The sequence below is a fragment of the Hakea prostrata genome, chromosome 9 (assembly GCF_041222555.1).
Source record: "Hakea prostrata isolate BN-2017 chromosome 9, UWA_Hpros_2, whole genome shotgun sequence".
NCBI classification, from domain to species: domain Eukaryota; kingdom Viridiplantae; phylum Streptophyta; class Magnoliopsida; order Proteales; family Proteaceae; genus Hakea; species Hakea prostrata.
Genome location: NC_142608.1, coordinates 60,918,069 through 60,943,260, shown reverse-complemented (window position 1 = coordinate 60,943,260; position 25,192 = coordinate 60,918,069). Strand labels below are relative to the sequence as shown.

The 25,192-nt window shown below is 37.4% G+C and overlaps 3 protein-coding genes across 4 annotated transcripts; all 3 read left to right on the top strand.

Annotated features, from left to right (window-relative positions):
* The first annotated feature begins 6,346 nt into the window (after positions 1-6,346).
* LOC149005974 (uncharacterized) lies at positions 6,347-9,758 on the top strand. Its single transcript, XM_089135586.1, has 2 exons — positions 6,347-6,905; positions 7,557-9,758. The coding sequence occupies exons 1-2, from the start codon at positions 6,385-6,387 to the stop codon at positions 9,496-9,498; spliced, it is 2,463 nt and encodes an 820-aa protein (XP_088991712.1). The 5' UTR covers positions 6,347-6,384; the 3' UTR covers positions 9,499-9,758.
* Positions 9,759-12,631: 2,873 nt separating this feature from the next.
* On the top strand, positions 12,632-15,909 carry LOC149005973 (uncharacterized). Of its 2 annotated transcripts, none has more exons than XM_089168521.1 (2): positions 12,632-13,284; positions 13,602-15,909. In XM_089168521.1, exons 1-2 carry the CDS (start codon positions 12,791-12,793, stop codon positions 15,808-15,810), a joined length of 2,703 nt encoding a protein of 900 aa, XP_089024647.1. In that variant the 5' UTR covers positions 12,632-12,790; the 3' UTR covers positions 15,811-15,909. The 2 variants fall into 2 exon arrangements, with proteins under 2 accessions (XP_089024647.1, XP_089024648.1); XM_089168522.1 differs by having other exon boundaries at positions 12,967-13,038; positions 13,160-15,909.
* Positions 15,910-21,238: 5,329 nt separating this feature from the next.
* LOC149005972 (uncharacterized) lies at positions 21,239-24,701 on the top strand. Its single transcript, XM_089136066.1, has 2 exons — positions 21,239-21,914; positions 22,239-24,701. The coding sequence occupies exons 1-2, from the start codon at positions 21,415-21,417 to the stop codon at positions 24,508-24,510; spliced, it is 2,772 nt and encodes a 923-aa protein (XP_088992192.1). The 5' UTR covers positions 21,239-21,414; the 3' UTR covers positions 24,511-24,701.
* The last annotated feature ends 491 nt before the right edge of the window (positions 24,702-25,192 follow it).

Below are 25,192 nucleotides of genomic sequence, written 5' to 3'. Positions count from 1 at the left end.
ACGAATAACTATTTATAGGATAAGTGCAATCAGAAGGATTAGAATAGAATAATGATTCAAAATTAAGTGTCAAAATCACTAGGAAAACTCAAGGTGAACCGTTTCGGAATGTATAATCATAAGGACAAGAATATATTTATGACTAAAATCATGTGACAAAATCAATAAGGGTGAACCTCAAGGTGATGAATAACCGTTTCTTATTTTCTCTTCTTTTCCAACCCTTACATCAGTATCTGTTTTCTGCAGGAGTCTTATATCCTTTATTTTAGCTCTTTCTCTTTACTCCCCTAACCCATGGCAGTAGCACCTCCTGCCAGGAATCCTTTTCTTACCTCTTTCTTGGTCCTCTTTTTTCCTTCTGTTGAACATCATATTGGCAGAATTATTTTCTGCAATCTTTATTTTACTAATCATTGATTTACCTCACTATTTATCTTCACTTTCTAACATTTACAGTAATACTGCCCCATTCTTACTGTTTTGTTTTTGGAGTTGCTGCTGTCCTGTTCTAGCCTAAGAATATTTGTTGATAGATCTAAACATTACTAGAACGGGCATTCAAAATTAGTTACAGAAAGGGTGTCAAACCCATAATCCAAATCAGTTTCAGTAGAGCCAAGACAAAGGATTCAGCTCAAGGAAACAAGGGAAAATGAAAACAAGAATAAATAAATGCACCCAGAATTTTACAATCACCAGATCAAACTTGCCTACGATGAAAGGAAGCACAGAGACAAATGAAAGGAAAGGAAAAACTTCCTAGGATCAATATATCAGGTTAAAAAAAATATTACACCAAAAAAAAATTAAGAAACCAATCTACAATTGATAAACAAATTTTAGAAAGATACACAAATGAGAACTCCAAATCTCACCAATCGAAGCTAAAATCAAGATTAAAATTAATGATACAAACCCTTGAGAGACCTGCGAGCTCAGAGGGCTGGAGAGATAGCGTGAGCGACAGCCTTGCGAGCGTGAGCGAGAGAGCGAAAGAGCTGGAGGCAGAGAGAGAGAGAACTGGAGACAGCGAACCAGAAGGAGAGAGGGAGAGACCTGGAGGCAGCGAACCAGAGGGAGCCTGGAGGCAGCGAACCAAAGGGAGAGAGGGAGAGAGCGAGAGACTCGAGGCAGCGAATCAAAGGGAGAGAGTGGAGGCAGCGAACCCAGAGGGAGAGAGCTGAAGGCAGAGAGCGTGAGTGAGAGAACCGTAAACCCCAAACAAACAAGGACTCAAGGACTCGAGGCAGAGAGAGAGAGTGTTCGGGAGATGAAACAGCGGGAGAATGAACACGGTTCCATCTCACAGTTTCCTTGTTGAGAAATTAACTCATTACAAACCATGAATTAAATAGTAGTACCCTTTCAGTAACTTCCTCATATCGTTGATCCATCTCCCTCATAACCATTTAACATCTGAAGTATGAGAAAAATTCTATATACCAAGCAGAAAAAGCAAAAGAACTATAGGAAGGCAGAATTAACAAACAGTAGATGAAAACCAGTGAAAGGGATTTCAAACCTTTGCCAGTATGGAACCCCGTGGATTCGCAATTCTTCCCCTTGTAGAATTCTCAGCAATATCAATAAAGAAGCTCTCGAAGAAAGCAGCCGGCGACCTTCAAAACTAAGAGAAATTAGGGTTTCAGTGGTGAAACAAATATGGGTAATGAGGCTAAGTCGACACCGGCCAAAACCCCTGCCTTTGCCAGCATCGGTTGCTTCCACTTGTGGCCTTCTTTGACCGACGAACACCCACTCTTCTTCTCTTCGTGAATAAACGAACAGGAATTCCAAGCCGAAGAAAGGCGCGATAGAAAGAGTTAGATGCTCAAAACGATGAGAAAACAGGGTTTCGAGAAAAGATAATGGGTACTGATCGGAGAGTGAGAGTTGATACTCGAAAGTGGAAACAAGGAATCAGGGTTTGAGTAGAGAGAAGAAAATGGGTAATGATCGGAGAGAGCTGATACTCAAAAAGATCGTAAAAACAGGGTTCCGTTGGAGGGATGAAAATGGGTAATGATCGGAGAGAGTTTTGGTACTCAAAACGATCGGAGAAACCAGGGTTTCAGTTGAGAGAAGAAAACGGGTGGGTATTGAGACTAAAACGATCGGAGAAACCAGTGTTTCAGTAGAGGAACGAAAATGGGTATCGATCGGAGGGAGAGTTGATACTGGGGAATTGGGAAACCATGGTTTGAGCAGGAGATGAAGCGGCGGGAAATGAAGCGGCATTTGATCAAATATCGGCACGGCTTAAATGAGGTTTAAATATATAAATAAACAAAATTCAAAAAGAAGAGGGAACGATCCCCAACGAGATATAACCGACATTTATGATAACGTCGGTTTGTTTTAACTATTTTTAAAAAATAATATACTTTGCATTTTAATTATCAAATATAAGTTTTTCAAAAAAAAATCTTATTTCTCATAGTGGTTCTTTTTATTTTTTTTGGAACAAAATAATCGGTTTTTTGATAAATTATTTTCATCTATCTTTTCCTCTATCTTAATTTTTATAGACACAGATAATTAAAATTTTAAAATAATTTTTTGACCTTTTACGAGTCAATTATTAATAAAATTCTAAAATTTATAATATTTTTTTAATTATTTTGAATTTTGACAAAGACCATCTGGTAACAAAATTATAGAATTGTTTAACAAAATAAAAAATAAAATTATAGGATTAAATTATTAAAAGAATAAAACATAATTATTGTTATTCACATTTACTCTAATTTAATAAGTATTTTATCTCTTTTTGCCATTAAGTTTCATTAGTTAATTGATGACCAAGCATCTTTGTTTATTCAAAAACCTCAAATTACACTTAGAATTTTATATCACTTATTTATACCTAATATTAAATTATATAAAAAAAATAACCCTAGACTTAAGGTGCTAAATTGTCTTCATTTTTATGAAAAATAAAAATAAAAAATTATCATTCTTCTCTTACCATTCTCCTTTGACTTGCCATGTATATAAATAAAAAAAAAAAATTTTAAAAAATTTTTTTCTTTTTGGTAAAGAGATCACTTAGTTTCATTTTTCTTTTTTTTCTTTTGGTAAATTCTATTTCATCATAACTTTTTGGGTAAATATCACTTACTCCCCTTTTAGCTGGACAAATAGCACTTACACCCCTCCTCTTAGTTTAATAATATCACTTACCTTCTCCCTTACCTAGCAAATATAGAATGAGGCTAAATATAGACCATCTAAGTCTGTGTCATGTCTTTATACATGAACGTTTGAGACACTCGAGAAACCAACCTTATAGAATGAGGCTAAATAGTCCTTTTATTCATGGCTTCATATGTATGATCACCACCGGCTGATGCCAAACCCCACCCCATAGATGAGTTTAAATGCTACATATTCATCTTTTGCCAATTGTGAGACAATAGATGGGAGAGGTTTAATTGGTACAAACCATCTTGAAAGTTGAATCCATCCCTTGTTTTCTTATTTTCAAAACCAACCTCCTTGAAGCAATTAAATTTGCTATCTTTTTTGTGTAAAGAAGTCAATCCCTTTAATTATAATAAAACTTGTACATGTTGTATTTGTGGGATTCAAAACTTCTCCATCTAGGTGGGCTGTCCTCCCATGCCCTCACCCTTAGGGGTGGGAGATGAGAGAATAGCGTAGTCGAATGGAGAGGATCTATGCACACCGTATTTGTGTGTGAAGAAGACTATCCATAGTTCTACACTTCCAACTACCATAGAGTTTTGGTCTAACTTAATCTTAAAATGACAAATTTGAAGATAAATTCAACTTCCAATGTTTATCTCTTTATTGAGAGAGAGAAACCGGCCACTAAGAGAGTGAAACAAGAAGAACCCTAACCCTGTTGAACGACAACCCCAACTCCCGCCGTTTGAGGCGGAGAGACTCGCCTCTGTGGTCTCTCCGCCTCCGTTTCTTCCTCCTCTCCTCCTCTTTCCGCTTTATTCACCTCCCTTATTTGCTCGGAATTTTTTTTCTTCTTTTGTCTTCTCCGCATTGGGTTAGAACAATAGATCTGGAGTTTTTTTTTCTCACTTTGATCTGGTGTTTTTCTTGTCGATCTCTCTCATCGCCTCATCTTCTTGTTTTCACTCTTACCTCTTCTCTCCATCTTTACGTTTTCTCTTTCCTCTCCATCTCTTCGTCTCCCACTTCTCTGTTCTCCATTTTTTTGTTTAAAAAAAAAAACTTTGGTTGCAGCGAGCTTTGGTGTATACCGCATAACAATTTCAGCTCTGGAAGTACAAATTTCTTCTGCGGTGAGCTCTATAAGTATGCCTCTACGGCAGTGACGGATGGCAGGTTAGAACCTTCTCCGCAATGTTGATGCTATCAATGCGACAACCGAAATTCCGCTCTTGTGGCTTGTCCATTTCCGCCTTTGTGACGTGTCTCCCCTTATGTGGGCATTGGTGCTTAATTGTTGCTGTATTTGGTACAGCTTTCGCTCTAAGGGTTTATTGGGCTTGACCCATCCCTTAGTTTGGATGACCTTGTCTATTGCATGTATGACAATTTGGTTAATTTCCATTTCTTAGTTTGGTTTGAACCTTGTGTTTTCATGCATTCTTCTATTGTATTTTTCCTTTCTTTTGTGTGTCTATATTTTCTTAGTTTATGAATGAAGTGTTTATCTCTTTATTTTACCAAAAAATAAAGAAAAAAAAATTCTCCTTCTGTTGCCCAATAATGAGTAATGCTAATATATCTCTTCTCCAAAATGATAAATAATGAACATTATAATTACTATCTTAGGTTGCTTGACTAGTAAGGACCAACCACTCTTAGTGAAGGGCTCGTGAGTTCAACTCTCGCTGATGGTATATGTAATATTTTCATTATCTCTATATAAAAAAGTAACATTGTAATTAAAATAATAATAATAATAAACATTATGATTTTTTTTACACCAAAAATAAATAAACATTTGGATTTAATTTTTTTTTGGTAGAAAAACATTACAATTTGTGATCCATTCAAAAATTTTCCTTTATCTTGTTGGCTTTCTAAGTATGTGTTTGGTAACGTTTTTGTTATTAGAGTCTAGTTCTCATGCAAACCATTTTTTAATGTTTTTATACTAAAAGATTGTTCTTTGCCTAGAAATGGGCATTTGATAAATCCATTTGAAAACTTTCTAGAACATTATTAAAATAAGTTGGTGGTTGAAAAATTCGTACTAAAGTTTCAATCAGTATCAATTTTATCACTTTTATTTCTGTTATTTGGTAATCATCTTTTTTATGTTTTGCAAAGGGCATTCTTCAAATCACATTTTTGACTGGTCCATTTTTAAAGAACAAAACACAGTTTTGAACTTGAAAAGACTAAAATAATCTCAGTATCTTACACCTTTTAAGTTAAATGACTTAACCACCCTGGTTAATATCTTGTGCTCCTAACCCATTTTCCAAATTTGAAGTTGTCTTGTAATTGCATGAGCTGATATGATTCACCATGGTTAGGAAACGGGGTGAATTTTGTCCAACCCATCGGGTTTGTTGTGATAACCCTAGATTTCATACTTGACTTGTATAAAAGCATTGATCTTTTGCGAATTGAGGAATCGACCCTTGAGATTGAGGTTTTAAATTATATTATTAATTGAACTTAAAAGAAGACACAAAAATTATTTGTAAATAACTAAATGAAAAATAAAATCAAACAAATATTGTATGATCAATGATTATTAAATTTGAATTGTACCTTTTAAGTACAAGAAAATCTCCACAATTCACCATAAACCAATTTGAAGTGTTGGAGAATAATCATTGCTCGGTAAAAGATAAAAGTGTCAGATATTCAGGAGTTGGGATCATCTCTCCGACGGGGGAGGGTGCTCCCCACGGCCTCCCAACTACAAAAACACAGTGGGGCCCACATGTAAAAATTTGAGTTTTTTCTAAATTTTTTTTTCTAAGAAGTGTTTTTTACCTATGGGTCCAATCCGTCAGGTTTGTTATCATAACCCTATATTCCATACCCGATATGATTTGCCATGGTTAGGAAACTGGACGAATTTTTTCCGTGCTCCCCCAACAGGAAGGTGATCCCGACTCCCACTCGAGAGTGTTGGCTATTAAACATGGACTTGGTACTTGACTTGTGAAATTGCTACACGTGACATATGTCTAACGTAGCCACTAAAAGAAAAGTCCATGAGAATGGGTCTCACGTTTCTTCAACATTGAATTTAAAAGTCTATGATTGATGAGACAAGTCTATAGAATAAGACAATAAATATTAAAATAATAAAATATCTTAATAAATGATAAGTGCGTCGGCCAACCTTTACTCTTTCTTTTAAAAACTACTTTTTTTGTGAATCTAGAGAGGAAGCTTTGAGCAAGCATTTTCATGGCGGAACCAGAAGGGACACCTTCAACTTCTACCGCCGCATCCACCATCTCATCCACCTTCTCAACTGGGTTTTCTAGTTACGATGTGTTCCTCAATTTCAGAGGTGAAGATACTCGTAATAGTTTCACTGGATGCCTTAACTTAGTTATGAGAGACAAAGGAATCAATGTCTTCATTGATAGCGAAAAGCTATGGATTGGAGAAGCCATCGGCCAAGCTTGCCTTGGAGCAATTAGGGCATCTAAAATTTCGATCCCAGTCTTCTCTGTAGGTTATGCAAATAGCAAATGGTGCCTTCTGGAACTTGCTCAGATTTTTCACTGCTACACATCAAACACTCAGAAAGTCTTTCCTGTATTCTTCTTCATTGAGCCCTCAAATGTTCGAAATCAGACAGGAAGTCTTGAGAAAGCATTTCGTGAGCATGAAAAGAATTTCGAACCTGATATTGTGAATAGTTGGAGGAAAGCTTTGAAAGTGATTGGGGATTTGAAAGGAGAAGTTATTGATACGAACAAGTAAGTCTCTGTCCCACAAAATTTTCTCATTCCCTTGTTTCTAAGAAGAAGAAAAATTAAACAATATCCAGGGGATTTGGATCCGGTACTGCCTGTGTCCGCCCCCAATTTTTTGAAATTTTTTATTTTCTTTCCTGATTTTTTGAAATCTTTTCTGTAGTCCACCTTTCGTGTGTGAAATATCAGCATGGATCCCTCCCTTTAATTTCTTATTTTCTTTTCTGATTTTTTGAAATCTTGGCTCGACCATTGCTGTTAGCCGTTGAAATCAGCTTAAATTGGCATCATGAGCTGCAGAATTCACCCAAAACTGGTGTGCTATCTTGTGTTGGGACTCAAATACATGCAGATACACAGTTTTGTCAAGCAGAAATTTCCAAAGGAATCGTGGTAATTCTGTGTGCTCCTGCAACATACAGCATGCTCCCAGGAGCTGTTATCTTTCCCATATCTTGAGCTCAATCTAATTACTTCATCAGTCCATTCAACTTTCATATTTTGAAAATGCTTCTCTACTGAATCCATTGAGCCCCTATGTACAATTTCTTTCTCAATTTTGATAATAAAATCCCGTTTAATTACCTCCCTTATATGTTATCTTGTTCATAAATAATTTCATCTTATTAGTTTTTGCATGCAAATTCTTTGCAGGAATCAAGCAGAGGTAATTGAGTTAGTTGTAAAAAGAGTTTTGGATGTATTGGTCAGTAAAACACACTTGGCTTTATGTAAGTATCCTATTGGGATAGATTATCGGGTAAGAAACCTTTTATCTTTATTAAGTTGTGGCTCTGATAATGTTCAATTTATAGGAATTTGTGGTCCTCCTGGAATTGGGAAGACTACCATTGCTGAGGCAGTCTATAATTGTATTTTTTCAACCTTCAATAGGCATAGCTTTATTCCAGATGTAAGCAAACAAGCAATGCAGGGTCTGGGTCTTGCTTCTTTGCAGAAGCGACTTCTTAAAGATATGTTCAATGTAGACTTTGACATTGGTCACTATCGTAAGGGGAAAAAATTGATAGAAAACTTGCTTTGCAATGAGAAAATTCTTCTAGTTCTTGATGATGTGGATGATAAAGATCAAGTTGATGCTTTGGCCGGTGAACTCTATTGGTTTGGTCCGAAAAGCATGATTATAATAACAACCAGATCTGAACGTATCTTGAATGTGGCCAAAGTGGAGAAGGAAAAAATATATTGGCCTCAAGAGTTGGATGAGGAGGAATCTCTTCGGTTATTTAGTTTGCATGCCTTTTCAATGGACGAACCTCCTCAACATCATATGCAACTTTCACATGAGATTGTACGCTACTCTGGAGGATTGCCTTCAACTCTAGAAAAGTTGGGATATGACCTATCGGACAGAAGTTGCACAGAAGAATGGAAAAATACATTGCGAACATTGAAGGCAGTCAAGGGCAAGACATCTATCTTTAGCGTTGCATCTCTATACAAAGAGAGATCCAGAACATGTCCTACAAAACACAATCCCCACGGTTGGCGTCCGCAACTTCATAAAACCATTGGAATGATCAACTACCCTGTTTCTAGAGTATCTAAAGTTCTTGGAGGATATCTGCATCTGAATGGCTTCATGGTTACTGATAAGGTTGGTAATCAGTCCACAACGACAAAGAACCAAGCCACATTGTCTGTATTCAACAGCGAAGTTCTGAAGCCAGAGAGCTCCACAGCTATTGATGGAATTGGCCACAGGTTGTTCACAAAAGAAGAAATTAAAACTGCAACAAGGAATTTCCATCCATCATGTTTCATTGGAGAGGGTGGGTTTGGCAGAGTTTTTAAGGGTGTACTAGAAGATGGCACCAAGGCAGCATTCAAGTTAGCTCATTTGGATGGTTTACAAGGTCGGTCAGAGTTTGAGAGGGAGATTGAGTTGTTGGCGAAGATCAAGCATAGGCATGTGGTTTCCATTCTTGGATTTTGCAAGGACATGGATGTGATGATTTTGGTGTTTGAGTATTTGGCAAATGGCGATCTTACGAAGCATCTCTTTGGCAAGAGTCATCTCCCACAATTGACATGGAAGCAGAGATTGGAGATTTGCATAGGTGTTGCACGGGGGCTCCTATACCTCCACACATTGGGAGAGAATGGGATAATCCATAGGGATATTAAGTCATCTAACATACTATTGGATGAGAACTTGGTGGCAAAGATAACTGATTTTGGAATCTCAAGAACAGGTCCTGAACCAGATCAGACCCATGTTGCTACTCGTGTGATGGGAACCTCTGGATATGTTGCTCCAGAGTATATTATGACTGGGCACTTGACCTTGAAATCTGATATTTACTCTTTTGGCATAGTATTGCTTGAGGTTGTTTCTGGGCGACCAGCTATAAACAGAAACAAGCGGCAGCACATTAAGGAATGGGCTCTCCCCATACTGAAAAGGAAAAGATTTGAATCCATTGTAGACCCACGACTTAAGGGGAACTTCTCTCCAAAATCCTTGAAGAAATTTGGGAACATAGCAGCGAAGTGCATTGCTGATAAAGCCAAGGACAGACCCACAATGGAGCAAGTTTTGCAGGATTTAGAGTCGTGTCTGGCAGCTGCATGAAGCTGATTTGATTTATTTGCTATGGTTACAAGAAGGGGCACACTTCAGTTGTTGGATTCAAATGTTTACATTCTTATCAAAAGTTTCTTCCTGTAATCCAATCCATGGGAGATTTTGAAGTTTGTTAAGATGTATTTATTGAATAATTTGTACAAGACAAATGTGAAGAAGCTCTTGATACTGTACAATATAGTTAATGGAGGCTCTTTTTTATTTTGTTTGTTTAAAATTTTTCTGGTAGTTCATAAACAAAATGGTAAATAAAGTCTGAAGATCATTAGGAGCCAACCATGCATAAACAATGAGGTTGAATGGTACTTTTACTCATCCCTCTATATCACCACTTGAGGTTAAATGCTACATATTCATCTTTTGCCAATTGTAAGACAATGGGTTGGAGAGGTTTTATTGGTACAAATCATCCTTAATCGATCCATTGATCTCCCATTCTTAAAGCAAACGTCTATGCCACATATGATTGTGGAAGAAATTTAAGTAATTAAATTAGCTATTCTATTTGTTTGGGAAAAAGTCAACCTGTTTTGTTAGGATAAGGCTCGTTGTTGTTGTATTTGTGTAACGATCGAAGACTATCCACATTTTCATGCTTTTAATAGTTTCAACTATCACAGAGTTTCAAGTTTGACTGTAAAATGACAAAGACCTTACAAAGTGTTCTATTATCAGTATCTTGGAAGTTCACCTGAATGACAGAGTTTGATTAATAAATAAAAAAATATAATTAGAGTAGCAAATCCTGTTAAATTAACCAAAGTAAGTTCAGTATCAGGCTTTCTATAAGACCCTGATTGGCAAACCACTTGTTGGCAAAACTCCTAGAGCATTTGCAGGTGTGGCAAAACTGCAAAAGTCGTAGGTGTTGTTTCAGTTTTTTTTTTTTTTTTTTTTTTGAAGAAATTGATTTTAGTTTTTAGAAAAGTATGATAATTTACAAAAACATGTTGGAACTAAATAGTGTAAATTGACTCAAGTTAGAAGACTGGCATTGATTAAAATAAAAAAATAATAATAAAGAAAAGAAAGATAACTTAAGTACATAAAAATATTAAAAGACAAGTAGATGTGGAACAAATGTGAAAATTTGAATTAAAATTTTTTTATGAATAAGAAACAAAGTATAGGATAGGGAGAGAAATTTCGTCAATGATAATTTTGGACCCATTCAAAATTTCTCCCCTCAGAGTTGTTCACATTATAAATTATGCACTATAATTATTTAATGATTTACCTTTTTTTGTTGTTTACTCCACCACCACCACCAAAAAAGAAAAAGAAAAAATAACTCTTTTCGTACCATATAAAAGTGACTTGATACGGATGAATTCTACTAGATTTTTTTTTTTAATCATTTTCTCTTTTTAAAAAAATCCACCCCTAGATTTATAAAAAATTTCATCTACTACCCTGAAAAGGAAGCCACCCTAAATGTTTATACGATTCGTTTTGAATATGAAAAGACAAGAAAACCCTCATACATTTTAAGTTAAATTACTTAACTATCCTCATTAGAGTCTTATACTTTGACCCATGGACCGGCATGTTGCTTGGTGTAGCCGTGTCGGTGCCTGGCGACATAGGTGACATGTCGCCCGATTTTTCAACGGAAGATTTGCAGTTTAACAAATAGAAAAATGTAGAGTGGTTTTCTAAATTTATATTTTCCTTTTTGGGTTTTGTTATTGGAACAGGTTTGAGATCAGCGAGAGCAAAGCCGTTGCACTGGACTTCGTGTTTGAAGATAGCAGAGGATGTAGCTCAAGGGCTGGCATACATACACCAAGCGTCAAAGCTGGTCCATGGAAACCTCAAAGCCTCCAATGTACTCCTCGGCCATGACTTTGAAGCTTGCATTACAGATTATTTCCTTGTTGTGCTTGTGGATGATGTCATCCCCGACGAGAAAGTCAGCAATTCCACCAGATACCAAGCTCCAGAGACCCGTAAATCCAGCCGTCGGCGACACCAAAATCGGATGTCTACGGCTTTGGTGTTCTTCTGCTGGAGCTTCTTATTGGAAAACCTCCATCGCAACACCCCTTTTTGATGCCGGCTGAGCTTCACATGTGGGTAAGGATGACGAGAGATGAAGACTGTGAGGAAAAGAGACGGTTGGCTATCTTGACTGAGGTTACTGCAACTTGTAGTCAAACATTGCCGAAGCAGAGGCCCACAATGTGGCAGGTTTTGAAGATGACTCAGGAAACAGTGATGATAGAGGACAACAATTGGCACGGCAACGGGCAACCACAACACGCCTCCCCCACTGATTTTTTATATACACATGCAACTATTAGACATATGGCGACATATTGCCGAGAAATCGGCAATATATCGCTGATTAATTGCAAAAGTCATGTCGCCCCCCAGCAACACAACGAAAAATCGCAACCTAAGTTGAAGAAAGTCCAAAAATAAAACTAGTAGGAAATTGCCTACCATTGTATCAGCATCCAATCCTCTGGAGAACGGTTCAAACTAACTCAAGTATTTGATTGGCCGAAATGAAAACATACTCAATTAAATTAAGAAATTTTCTTTTAAAAAGGAGCGAGCTTGAAGCCCTCAAATTAGAAGTTGGGCTCTCTGAGCTGCACCCTTTACCACTACCATTTAAGTAGAACTTCAGTCAAAATTGTGGGATGCTAAAGAGAGTTCATATGAAAATGATGAGGACTCCATCAGCCATGCTCTAGATTGTGGAAAAATAAGAATTGTGATTGAGAAAAACGAGAAAAATTATCAACCAGCAGCCCATCTATGGCCGATGGTTCATGGTAGTCCACCATTGTTGCATTGCAAATCCTGTAGGTTGGGTTCCTTTGATTGAAATTAAGTGACCTTCCCTATACAAGAGAACAAATGGACATTATTAGCAAGGGTAAAATGGGTATTCTGGATATTTTATCAATCGTAAATCATTACTTAACCCAGAAAATTAATAGAGGTACATTTATAATTGAAATTTTTAGGGGTTATTTTATGAAATTTTTGATAACTCTAGGGAGATATATGCAATCTCTTTGTTGGTTTCGAATTCAACAATGGCTTCTCTCTTTATCAGCTTCTTAAAAAATCCAAGTCAATTTTCTCGTCTAGTCTCCGCTGTCTCTCACCCTCTTCTGTATTTCGTTGCAAGCAGGAAACTTCCCAACAACTTTCCCTCAAAGTGAAAGAACCACTAAGAGCCCAATTGGAGAGAAATAAAAAGAAATCAAAACGAAGCATTCTGAGCAACCATCTATCTTTCACTGCAACTGAGACTCTGAGAATCATGGCAGCTCAAGATTGGAGTACCACTGCTACCATCACAACCGGATGTTCTGCTTACGATGTGTTCCTCAACTTCAGGGGAGAAGATACTCGTCATAACTTCACTGGGTTCCTTAACCTAGTTATGAAAGACAGGGGCATCGATGTGTTTATGGATAGTAAAAGGTTGTGGGTTGGAGATGCTATTGGCCCAGCTTTGCTCAGATCGATTGAAGGGTCTAAAATATCAATCCCTGTCTTCTCCAAAAGGTATGCTTACAGTAAATGGTGTCTGCTGGAACTTGCTCAGATTTTTCAGTGCTACATGTCTAATGGTCAATTAGTGTTGCCCATATTCTTCCATGTTGATCCATCCCATGTTCGAAATCAGACTGGAAGTTTTGAAAAAGCATTTAGGGAGCACGAGAAGAATTTTGAGCCTCATGTCGTTGAGAGTTGGAGGAAAGCATTGAAAGAAATAGGAAGTTTGAAAGGAGAAGTAATTCACAAGAACAGGTAACTCACTGTTCCAAGTATTTCATCTGTGAATCATCATTTATTAGATATTGTCCTTTTTCAAGTAATGAGACTCTTTAAATCCACTTAACATATCAGCAGGGATTATATTTTTTACCCTATTTGAAGCCCAAGGTTATTTGATTGCTCAAAGTCAATTGGTAATGAAATAAATTAGAAAATGAAAGAGTTATCCTGATGCTTTGTTATCATTCTAATTTAAGCAGATTGTATTCTGACTGTCTTTCTCGAATTGCCTTCTATTCCAACAGAATTAAAATTTTTTATGTTCATTCATTCTTATTATACATTTTCAGCGACCAAGCAGAGATAGTTGAACTAGTTGCCAGAAGGGTTCAGGATGAACTAGTCGGTAGCACACTCTTGGCTGAATGTAAATACCCCATTGGCATGGATTCCCCTATAGAAGATCTATTATCTTTATTAAGTATCGGCTCCAATGATGTTCGATTTATAGGAATGTGTGGTTCCAGTGGCATTGGGAAGACAACCATGGCTAAAGCTATCTACAATCGGATCCTTTCAACCTTCAATCGGCGTAGTTTTATTTCAGATGTTAGTAAACAAGCAAATCAATTCATGGGTCTTGTTTCTTTGCAGAAGCGACTTCTTAAAGATCTTTTCAAGACAGAATTTGACATAGGTCATCATCATAGAGGGAAAAAATTAATAGCAGAAAGACTTTGCAGGGAAAATGTTCTTCTTGTTCTTGATGATGTTGATAATTATGAACAACTAGATGCCTTAGCCGGTGAGCTCGATTGGTTTGGGGAAGGAAGTCGAGTCATAATAGCAACTAAAGATGAACATATCTTGAATGTGGCTAAGATTGATAAAGGTAAAATCTATTTACCTCAAGAGTTGGACCCTGAGAAATCTCTTCAACTATTTAGTTTGCATGCATTTTCGATGCATGAACCTCCTCTGGATTATGTGCAACTTTCACATGATGTGGTATCCTATTCAAGAGGGTTACCTTCTACTCTGGAGGTGTTGGGGTCTTACTTGTCGGATATAAGCAGCAAAGAAGAGTGGAAAATTACATTACGGAAATTAAAAGCTGGTAAAGCTTCAATTTCTAGGCTTGCATCTTTGCGTAGGCAGAGAAAGAACACAAGTAGTATCAAGGATAATTCTCTTGGTGTTGCTAGAATATCTAAAATCTTCAGAGGATATCTAGATCTAGCTACTATTAGAGTTGGAAAGCATGAGGACCGAACTGCAGCATTTAATCTTGATAATGGTGATTCAGATCTACGGGGCTCCACATTCGCTGATGGCTTCACAGCTATTGATGGAATTTGTAGAAATGTGTTCACAATTACAAAGATTCAAGCTGCAACAAACAATTTTGATGAATCATTGGTGATTGGAGTTGGAGGATTTGGCAAAGTTTACAAAGGTGTACTCGAGAACGGGACCATTGGAGCATTCAAGCGTGGCGATCCCCTATCGCAACAAGGCTTGACAGAATTTAAGAGTGAGATCAGGTTGCTACCAAATGTCCATCATATAAATCTGGTTACATTTATTGGGTTCTGCTGCGAAAAACAGGAGATGGTTTTGGTGAATGAGTACGTAGCAAAAGGGACTCTCAAGAGTCATCTATATGGAACAGACCTCCCACCACTGACATGGAAGCAAAGGTTAGAGATTTGCATAGGTGTTGCACGGGGACTCCATTACCTCCACACAGGAACAGAGAGAGGTATTATCCATAGGGATGTTAAGACATCCAACATATTATTGGATGAAAACTTGGTAGCAAAGTTGACAGATTTTGGGTTGGCCAAAATTGGTCCAGCATTAGATGAGACCCATGTCAATACTGTTGTAAAGGGAAGCGCTGGATATCTTGATCCAGAATACTGCATGAGGGCACAATTGACTGCAAAGTCTGATGTTTACTCTTTTGGTGTAGTCTTGTTTGAAGTTATTTGTGCACGACCTGCTATAAGTTCACATTTGCCTAGAGATGAGATATACCTTGCAGAGTGGGCTCGCTGCCAGTGGGAAAAACAAGGATCACTTGAAACAGTTGTTGATCGAAGGCTCGAAGGGAATTACAATCCAAAATCATTGAAAAAGATTGGAGAGGTAGCATGGAGATGTACTGCCGATGATGGTGTGGACCGACCCACCATGTGGGAGGTGTTGCAGGGTTTGGAGTACGGGTTGCATTTGCATGAAGCTTGGTTAAGAAACAGTAATGCCGAGGAAGATTATGCTACATTCTGTTCAATGTATGATTTAACTGGGGTCAGGGATTCAACTGTCAGAATTGAATCACCCTTGGTTAGATATGATGACTGTTCCAGAGGGGAACAAATTTACACCTGCTCCTCATTGGTTGGTACAGTTGGGTCTGAGGATTCAAGATCCCAAATCGAATCTGCTCTGGTTTGGAGTGATGATTCAACAGCAGAAGAATATTTCACTTGCTCCTCCTCATGGGTTGACACAGTTGGGTGTGATGAGTTCTCTGATTTGGTTAACTATCAATAGAGATCACGGCGATGGGTGGTTTTTGATCATTGGCTTCTATTGGATTGTTGATTCTATACTGTAAAACAACCATTTGATATGTCTTTCATTCTCTATATATGTATGGCCCGGACCCGGGGGGGTGAACAGGCCAAAACACCACAAGGGGGGCCGGGACCACCACCGCAATCAAGGCACCCAATATGTGCAACAAAGAAAAAAAAACAAAACCGCGGAATCGGCCAATCACCACAGGTGACCACCCGCACAGGCACCCAATAGTGCAACAAGAAAATAAACAAAACGCAGACCGAGTTACGGATGGCCAAATTGCCACACCACGGAATAATACCCCACCCAGGGTTTCGTATATTCCGGCTGCAGGGAACACCATCCGATAGTCTAAAAGCACGAAAAAAAAAAAAAAACCAAAAAAAAAAAAGAAAAAAAAAAAAAAAAAAAAAAAAAAACAAAAAAGAACCCAAAAAACCAAAGAAAAAAAAAAACAACAACACCGATAAACCAAACACACCAGGGTGATCAAAAGAAAAACAAGGGGAGAAAGGAATAGCGCACGTGTGAAGTCGGGAAAAACAAGGAGTGCACTGGAAGAGGTTAAAAGGGCCAAAAGGGTTGAGTTTTATGTGTTCGAACTTGGGCTGTCACCATGTCAACAGCACACTTAGCCATGAACAACAGTATGATCCCTGTTAAAGTGGGTTCCTTTTTGTTTTTTTCTTTGTTTTGGTTTCTTGTGAATTGGAATCAAACTGAAAACTGTATGTTTTTGTGAATTTTGCTGAAATTTCTTGCATGTTGGTCAACTTGAATGCAGTGTAAGTCAACAACTTTAATGTTATATAACATGATATTTTTTTACTAAAAGAATTATTTTAAAATCAAATTATGTATTAAACAAAACACGGATTAAGGAGAAAGAGCCACATCTCTCCTAAAAATTCTTCTTAGGTGTAGACATGGACTGCAGAATCTTTATAAAGATAATTGAATCCCAGAATGACCTGTGGTTTTATTTGAATGGATTTATTTTCTATTTTTCTATTAATATTAATAGATTCATTTGAATCACCTATGATTTTATATCGTCCTCTTCGGAGTGTATTTGAGGATTCAACAGACGTTTGTCTTCGAGTGATGTAACAATGAACAATGGTATACCAGTACAAAGTAGATCGCTACGGCGAACTTGAATTGTGTTTTCCTTTTTATCATTGGAATACCAAGAATGACAATACTCTCAAAAGAACTTTAGCATTACTCGAAAATTGAAAGAGATAATAGTTTTAAAATCTTTCTATTCGTCAAAGGGGAACTTCAATAAAAAATTAACAAAACCCACAAAACCCACAAAACATTGTGAAGATTCTCAAGACCATCTTAACACAAGAAAGAAAAATCCCAAAAAGACTTATCTTCATTAAGAGGGGGGGGTCTCAATTTATAGTGGATGGCTTTGGTGGCATGGGAAACATACCATATTACCATCAATGTCTCATTAACAATCTTAGAAAACAAAAAGCTCTTTATCACTTACAATCAAATTTGGAAATGAAGAGTTTTGGTTATTAATAAATCAAGTTTGAGAAACAAAAGTGCTTCAATCATTTATAGCCAAGCTAGGGGAACGAGAGGTTCCTTAGAAAACGAAAGTCTCATAACATCCCATTCAAGTCCCACAACATTCCATTTATGAAATTTGCTTGGAAAAATATAAAGCTCAAATGTACATTAACATTTCATGCATGAACCATCCTTAGAATTTAAAACACCCAACCATCCATAATTATATCTCGCACTCATTTCTGTAAAATCTCCTCTTAATGAGCGATTTCATTCACTAGTGCTCATTTTCCAACAACATCAACTTACAAATCCTAACTAACAGTTCATCGATGCCCGATGATTCGTAAAACCAAAGTAAGATTCATGGACAGGTTCAATATCCGCAATTTTGGAACAAGCACAACAGGGATATCATCACCTCAAATAGTAACCTAAAAGAAAATTTATGATAATCCCAAATCATTGACGGGTTATACTCTGCTTTCAATTCAAGCAAAATCAATAGTAGTTACAGTCCGTATGTTGAAACTTGAAACTACTCGCTCGCAATTACAGACTCGTGACTTAGATGAAAGACAGGCTCAAGGGCCAACATAGGACTTTAACAAAAAGAAGAAGCAGTCCTAGCGGATATGAAATAAAAAAAGAACCAACAAAATCACTTCCCTGGAATGGGATAAAAAATAACCAACAAAAAGAAAAGCCTAAAAGAGCATGTTGAAGCTCTATGAAACCCTAAATCAACAATATGAACGAAAAACATAAATTTTATGAGTACGAGAAACCTGAACCAAAGATTTGGACTTGCCGCTGAACACTGCAAGAGGCCGATCTCAGATTCGTAGATTGTAGAAGAAATCCTTCTCTTGCATTAGACAATTTCTTTATCCCAACCCACAAAGAAAGAAGAAAAAAAAACACGTTAGACGATTTCAACATCTCCATTTTCGCGTTCAGAAACAAAGCTCTACAATTGGCAAACCTGTAAGGTATTTGCATTGATTTGATTAGGATGAGGAAGAAAGGATTATTCGCAGTTTTTGGCTTTTAGCAGTGAAAATTCGATCTCAGAATCGTAGTTTTTGAGCACTCAATATCAATTCCCACTTTATCAGTCTCTCTCTCGGAACTCGGAAGACGGAAGACGAAATGATTCACGGTGAACTGGTGAAAGGCATTCAGCGAAGAGGATTTAAAGTTATCGGCTAAGGTTATAAGTTGAAACAGGAATTTACAGAATTATCCTCGGTTTAAATTCTGTATGTACGGTTTCGGTATAATAAGTGCGAGTGCGAGTGCGACATCTGTCGCGAATCGAATTCCGACTCATGCGATAAACTTGTCGAAAAAGTGAAAAACCAGAATAAAAATGTGAAAAATTCCTCATTAATTGCACCGGTACAAGGCAAAATACCAAAACATTTATTCCTCATTAATTGCTCCACCACTTTACCCCTAACATCATCTCTCATCATTAATTGTTCTACCACGTGTGTGGTTCATGCCTATTTTTTTTTCTTTCTTCTTCTTTCTTCTATTTATCTTATAAACAAGTCAGTATGGTTTTTGCTATTTGTTTGATTGTCGAAGGCTTGAAGCCATCTTCATGGATGACAACCGGACCACCATCTCGGGCAACTGTAAAGTAGCAGTTTCTTTGTTCTTTAAATCTTTATGCTCAGCCACTCAATGAGCTCTTATCAATCACTCATCTCACTTATTTTCTTTTTGAAACGCTAAAATGATAAACTGCTACAGTTTATTGTCCATTTCTATCTTCTCTCAAACACTGATTCTCTGTAGAGATAACTAGGGTTTCAGTTTTGATTCGAGGATTTGAACGATAAATGAGAGATACCGGTGACTTTTTGTGGCGATTTTTGCTGCATTTCGCTAGTTCCCCTGAATATCTCCGGATTGACAATTTGTTAAAAATCTCTTTTGCACCAGCCATTTCGGTTCATTGTCCACCGAAACGGTTCAGCGAATAGTTGTTCCGTACTTATATATAAACAGTGTGATACCTGAACCGATGCCGTACTGTAGAGAATTAAAAAAGTTTGATTTGTAATACGATTTGGCACGATATCGGTAATGGTAAACAATTTTGGTATAGAATTGAAATCTTATATAAGACCAATACTTGCATAGGGTTGAACTCAAAAGAATCCATGGGGAACTTTATGAGCTATGTGGAACCGGGGGGGGGGATGTATGGTCCATGGGGAATTAGCATGGAAGCATCCATCGCCATCGAAGGCCACCACCAAAAACGGGTGGAGCTCACCTCGAAATTGCCGGAGTGGTGGTGGTGGAGGAAGAAGAGAGGAGCATGGGTAAATCAGTCATGGAAAATCTGGGAATTTTAAAAACATTAATAGACATTGACTCATTAGGATCAGGATGTTAGAAGACAACTCGTCAGATAGGATAGTCCAACAAGTAAATGAGTGTGGATCATCTCCCTTGACGACTTTATAACCACAAATTAAGTGAGGCCCACGAGTAAAATATAATGAAATATATTAAAAATATATATATCCCATCACCCTCACCCTGTGGGCCCTTTGTAATTCGTGGTAAATAGTCATATAGGAGCACCGAGTGCTTTCTGTCGGGGGAGACGATTCAGACTCCAAGTAAATTGTCACCCATCCTAGATTGGACAATCCAGAAAAAAGCATGTTGCCTTCTGCAAAGTACTATGATTAAATAGGTTAACCCATGTAAACCCTTACATTGTTCTCCCAAGGTAATTTAATTCATATTCAGTCATTTTAGTTCAAGGCTCTACAAATCTATTGTAACTGTGGCTTCGCTTGAAATAAAGAAATATTGTAAAGGAACTAAAAGTAGTCCAACAAGCAAATCCCTCTAACCAGTTGACTTAAGCTGAATTGGAGATCTCAAATAAGTTGGGTGAGTTAATAAGGGAAGAAGAGAAATATTTGTATCGAAAATCCAGGGTCAATTGGTTAAAAGACGGGAACAAAAATATCTTCTTTTTCCATTCGGTTACAAGTCATAGAAGACAGTGAAATGGGATTTACAAGTTAAAATCCCAAAATGGTCAATTTAAACTTTGAACAGAATATCTCAAATGAAATCGTAAGGTACTTTAGTGACCTATTCACATCCTCCCATCCTCAATTCCCCCTCCCCTCACAACCTTGCATCTCAAGAGTGGAGAAAGATAGGCTTTGTGGGGAGTTCTTTACTGTGTGGAAATTAGAGGTGCCTTATTTCAAATGAAAGGCAAGAAAACCCCTGGCTTTGATGGTCTCCCAACTAAATTGTATTATTATAATTCGGACATCATTTTACCCAAAAAAAAAAATGTAAAAAGAAAACTGGGACATTGTAGGACTTGACCTTATCTTGGCCCAACGTAGTGAAGACTAAAAAACATCTGCAAACAGTAACAAAATAGCCATGTTGAATGAAGCCCAATTGCCTAATAAAATGCAAGTGTTTCCATTGAGCCATTTTGGTTGGACCCAAATGAGTTTTGGATTGTATGGCAATCTTTCTTTTTAGGTAGAAATAATTTTCCATGTTTCTAAGTATTTCCATTATATTTTATTTGGATGCTGAAATCATCCGCCACCACTGAAGTTATTAGGCTGACATTGATTGAAAAACAGAGAGATAACATAGGTATTTAAAAATACTAAAGGAAAAGGAGATGCGAAAATTTACCTTTTATTTTTTATTTTTGGTAAAGCAATGTGAAAGTTTGAATGTGGAAAGTTTAGGAACCAGAATCTAAGCAATAAGATATGATATGATAGAGAATTCGTCAATTATAAATAATAAACATCCTCTTTATCTTCTCGGCTTCTTTATAAATAATAAACAAGTAAATTTTCTCGTCTAGTCTATGCTGTCTCTCATCCACTTCTGTATTTCGTTGCTAGCAGGAAACTTCCCAACAACTTTACCCTCTGAAAGAACCACCAAGAACCCAACTGGAGAGAAGTATAAAGAAATCAAAACAAACCATTCTGAGCATCCATCTGTCTTTCACTGCAACTGCGAGTCATGGCAGCACAAGAAGACTGGAGTAACACTGCTACCTTCACAACAACCGGATGTTGTGCTTACGATGTGTTTCTCAACTTCAGGGGAGAAGATACTCGTCATAACTTCACTGGGTTTCTTAACCTATTTATGAAAGACAGGGGCATCGATGTGTTTATGGATAGTAAAAGGTTGTGGGTTGGAGATGCTATTGGCCCAGCTTTGCTCAGATCGATTGAAGGGTCCAAAATCTCCATTCCTGTCTTCTCCAAAGGGTATGCTGACAGCAAATGGTGTCTGCTGGAACTTGCCCAGATTTTTGAGTGCTACAAATCAAATGGTCAATTAGTGTTGCCCATATTCTTCCACGTTGATCCGTCTCATGTTCGGCATCAGATGGAAAGTTTTGAAAAAGCATTTAAGGAGCACGAGAAGAATTTTGAGCCTCATGTCGTACAGAGTTGGAGGGATGCATTGCAAGAAATAGGAAGTTTGAAAGGAGAAGTGATTCACGAGAATAGGTACCTCTCTGTTCCAAATATTTCAATCTCTGGATTATCATTTATTTAGATACTGTCCTTTTTCCAAGTAATGAGACATTTTAAATCCACTTAACATATCGGCATGGATTATATTTTCTACCTTGTTTGAAGCCCAAGGTTATTTGGTTGCTCAAAGTCAGTTGGTAATGAAATAAATTAGCAAATGAAAGAGTCATCTTGATGCTTTGTTATCACTGTAATTTAATTAAGCAGATTGTATTCTGACTGTCTTATTCGAATTGCCTTCTATTCCAACAGAACTTAAAGTTCTTATGTTCATTCATTCTTATTATACATTTTCAGCGACCAAGCAGAGATAGTTGAACTAGTTGCCAGAAGGGTTCAGGATGAACTAGTCGGTAGCACACTATTGGCTGAATGTAAATACCCCATTGGCATGGATTCCCGTATAGAAGATCTATTATCTTTACTAAGTATCGGCTCCAATGATGTTCGATTTATAGGAATATGCGGTTACAGTGGCATTGGGAAGACAACTATGGCTGAAGTTATCTACAATCGGATCCTTTCAAACTTTAATCGGCATAGTTTTATTTCAGATGTTAGTAAACAAGCAAATCAACCCATGGGTCTAGTTTCTTTGCAGAAGCGACTTCTTAAAGATCTCTTCAAGACAGAATTTGACATAGGTCATCATCATAGAGGGAAAAAATTAATAGCTGAAAGAGTTTGCAGGGAAAATGTTCTTCTTTTTCTTGATGATGTTGATAGTTATGAACAGATAGATGCCTTAGCCAGTGAGCTCAATTGGTTTGGGGAAGGAAGTCGAGTCATAATAACAACCAAATATGAACATATCTTGAATGTGGCTAAGATTGATAAAGGTAAAATCTATTTACCTCAAGAGTTGGACCATGAGGAATCTCTTGAACTATTTAGTTTGCATGCATTTTCGATGCATGAACCTCCTCTGGATTTTCTGCAACTTTCACAAGATGTGGTACGCTATTCAAGAGGGTTACCTTCAACTCTGGAGGTGTTGGGGTCTTACTTGTCGGGTATAAGCAGCAAAGAAGAGTGGAAATTTACGATACAGAAATTAAGAAAAGCTCTGCGCAGGCAGAGGAAGAACACAAGTAGGATCAGAGATAATTCTCTTGCTTGGCGTCAACAACTTAATGGAACCACTGGAATTAGCAATATTGTTGCTGGAATGTCTAAAGCCTTAGGAGGAATTCTGGATCTAATTACTAATAGAGTTGGTAAACATAAGGACCAAGCTACAACATTTGGATTCACTGGAGGTGTTCCAAAAGTATATGCAGTGTGGCAATCTAAAACAGTTAAAAAAGGTGATCCAGATCTATGGGGCTCCACATTCACTGATGGCTTCACAGCTATTGATGGAATTGGTAAATATGTATTCACAATTGCAGAGATTCAAGCTTCAACAAACAATTTTGATGAATCATTGGTGATTGGAGTTGGAGGGTTTGGCAAAGTTTATGAAGGTGTTCTCGAGGACGGGAGAGTTGGAGCATTCAAGCGTGGCAATCCACAATCGCAACAAGGCATGACAGAATTTCAGAGTGAGATCAGGTTGCTACCAAATGTTGATCATTTAAATCTGGTTACATTTATTGGCTTCTGCTGCGAAAAGCAGGAGATGGTTTTGGTGTATGAGTACGTAGCAAAAGGGACTCTCAAGAGTCATCTATATGGAACAGGCCTCCCACCATTGACATGGGAGCAAAGGTTAGAGATTTGCATAGGTGTTGCACGGGGGCTCCATTACCTCCACACAGTATCAGAGAGAGGTATTATCCATAGGGATGTTAAGACATCCAACATATTATTGGATGAAAACTTTGTAGCAAAGTTGACAGATTTTGGGTTGGCCAAAATTGGTCCAGCATTAGATGAGACCCATGTCAATACTGTTGTAAAGGGAAGCGCTGGATATCTTGATCCGGAATACTGCATGAGGGCACAATTGACTGCAAAGTCTGATGTTTACTCTTTTGGTGTAGTCCTGTTTGAAGTTATTTGTGCACGACCTGCTATAAGTCCACATTTGCCTAGAGATGAGATATACCTTGCAGAGTGGGCTCGCTGCCAGTGGGAAAAACAAGGATCACTTGAAACAGTTGTTGATCGAAGGCTCGAAGGGAATTACAATCCAAAATCATTGAAAAAGATTGGAGAGGTAGCATGGAGATGTACTGCCGATGATGGTGTGGACCGACCCACCATGTGGGAGGTGTTGCAGGGTTTGGAGTACGGGTTGCATTTGCATGAAGCTTGGTTAAGAAACAGTAATGCCGAGGAAGATTATGCTACATTCTGTTCAATGTATGATTTAACTGGGGTCAGGGATTCAACTGTCAGAATTGAATCACCCTTGGTTAGATATGATGATTGTTCCAGAGGGGAACAAATTTACACCTGCTCCTCATTGGTTGGTACAGTTGGGTCTGAGGATTCAAGATCCCAAATCGAATCTGCTCTGGTTTGGAGTGATGATTCAACAGCAGAAGAATATTTCACTTGCTCCTCCTCATGGGTTGACACAGTTGGGTGTGATGAGTTCTCTGATTTGGTTAACTATCAATAGAGATCACGGCGATGGGTGGTTTTTGATCACTGGCTTCTACTGGATTGTTGATTCTATACTGTAAAACAACCATTTGATATGTCTTCCATTCTCTATATATGTATGATCCCTATTCAAGTGGGTTCCTTTTTGTTTTTTTTGTTTGTTTTGGTTTCTTGCGAATTGGAATCAAACTGAAAACTGTATGTTTTTGTGAATTTTGCTGAAATTTCTTCATGTTGGTCAACTTGAATGCTGTGTAAGTCAACAACTTTAATGTTATATAACATGATATTTTTTTACTAAAAGAATTATTTTAAAATCAAATTATGTATTAAACAAAACACAGATTAAGGAGAAAGAGCCACATCTCTCCTAAAAATTGTTCTTAGGTGTAGACATGGACAGCAGAATCTTTATAAAGATAATTGAATCCCAGAATGACCTGTGATTTTATTTGAATGGATTTATTTTCTATTTTTCTATTAATATTAATAGATTCATTTGAATCACCTGTGATTTTATATCATCATCTTCGGAGTGTATTTGAAGATTCAGACATCTGTCTTCCAGGATGTAACAATGAACAATGGTATACCAGTACAAAGTAGATCGCAACGGCGAACTTGAATTTACTGGAATACCAAGAATGACAATACTCTCAAAAAAACTTTAGCATTACTCAAAAATTGAAAGAGATAAT

What these genes read in the sequence shown, in the direction of transcription:
- LOC149005973 (XM_089168521.1), top strand. Translation starts at nt 12,791, where the DNA reads ATGGCAGCTCAAGATTGGAGTACCACTGCTACCATCACAACCGGATGT. An exon ending in GAAGTAATTCACAAGAACAG is followed by an intron (nt 13,285 to 13,601) that starts GTAACTCACTGT and finishes ATACATTTTCAG; the next exon opens with CGACCAAGCAGAGATAGTTG.
- LOC149005972 (XM_089136066.1), top strand. Translation starts at nt 21,415, where the DNA reads ATGGCAGCACAAGAAGACTGGAGTAACACTGCTACCTTCACAACAACC. An exon ending in GAAGTGATTCACGAGAATAG is followed by an intron (nt 21,915 to 22,238) that starts GTACCTCTCTGT and finishes ATACATTTTCAG; the next exon opens with CGACCAAGCAGAGATAGTTG.
- LOC149005974 (XM_089135586.1), top strand. Translation starts at nt 6,385, where the DNA reads ATGGCGGAACCAGAAGGGACACCTTCAACTTCTACCGCCGCATCCACC. An exon ending in GAAGTTATTGATACGAACAA is followed by an intron (nt 6,906 to 7,556) that starts GTAAGTCTCTGT and finishes AATTCTTTGCAG; the next exon opens with GAATCAAGCAGAGGTAATTG.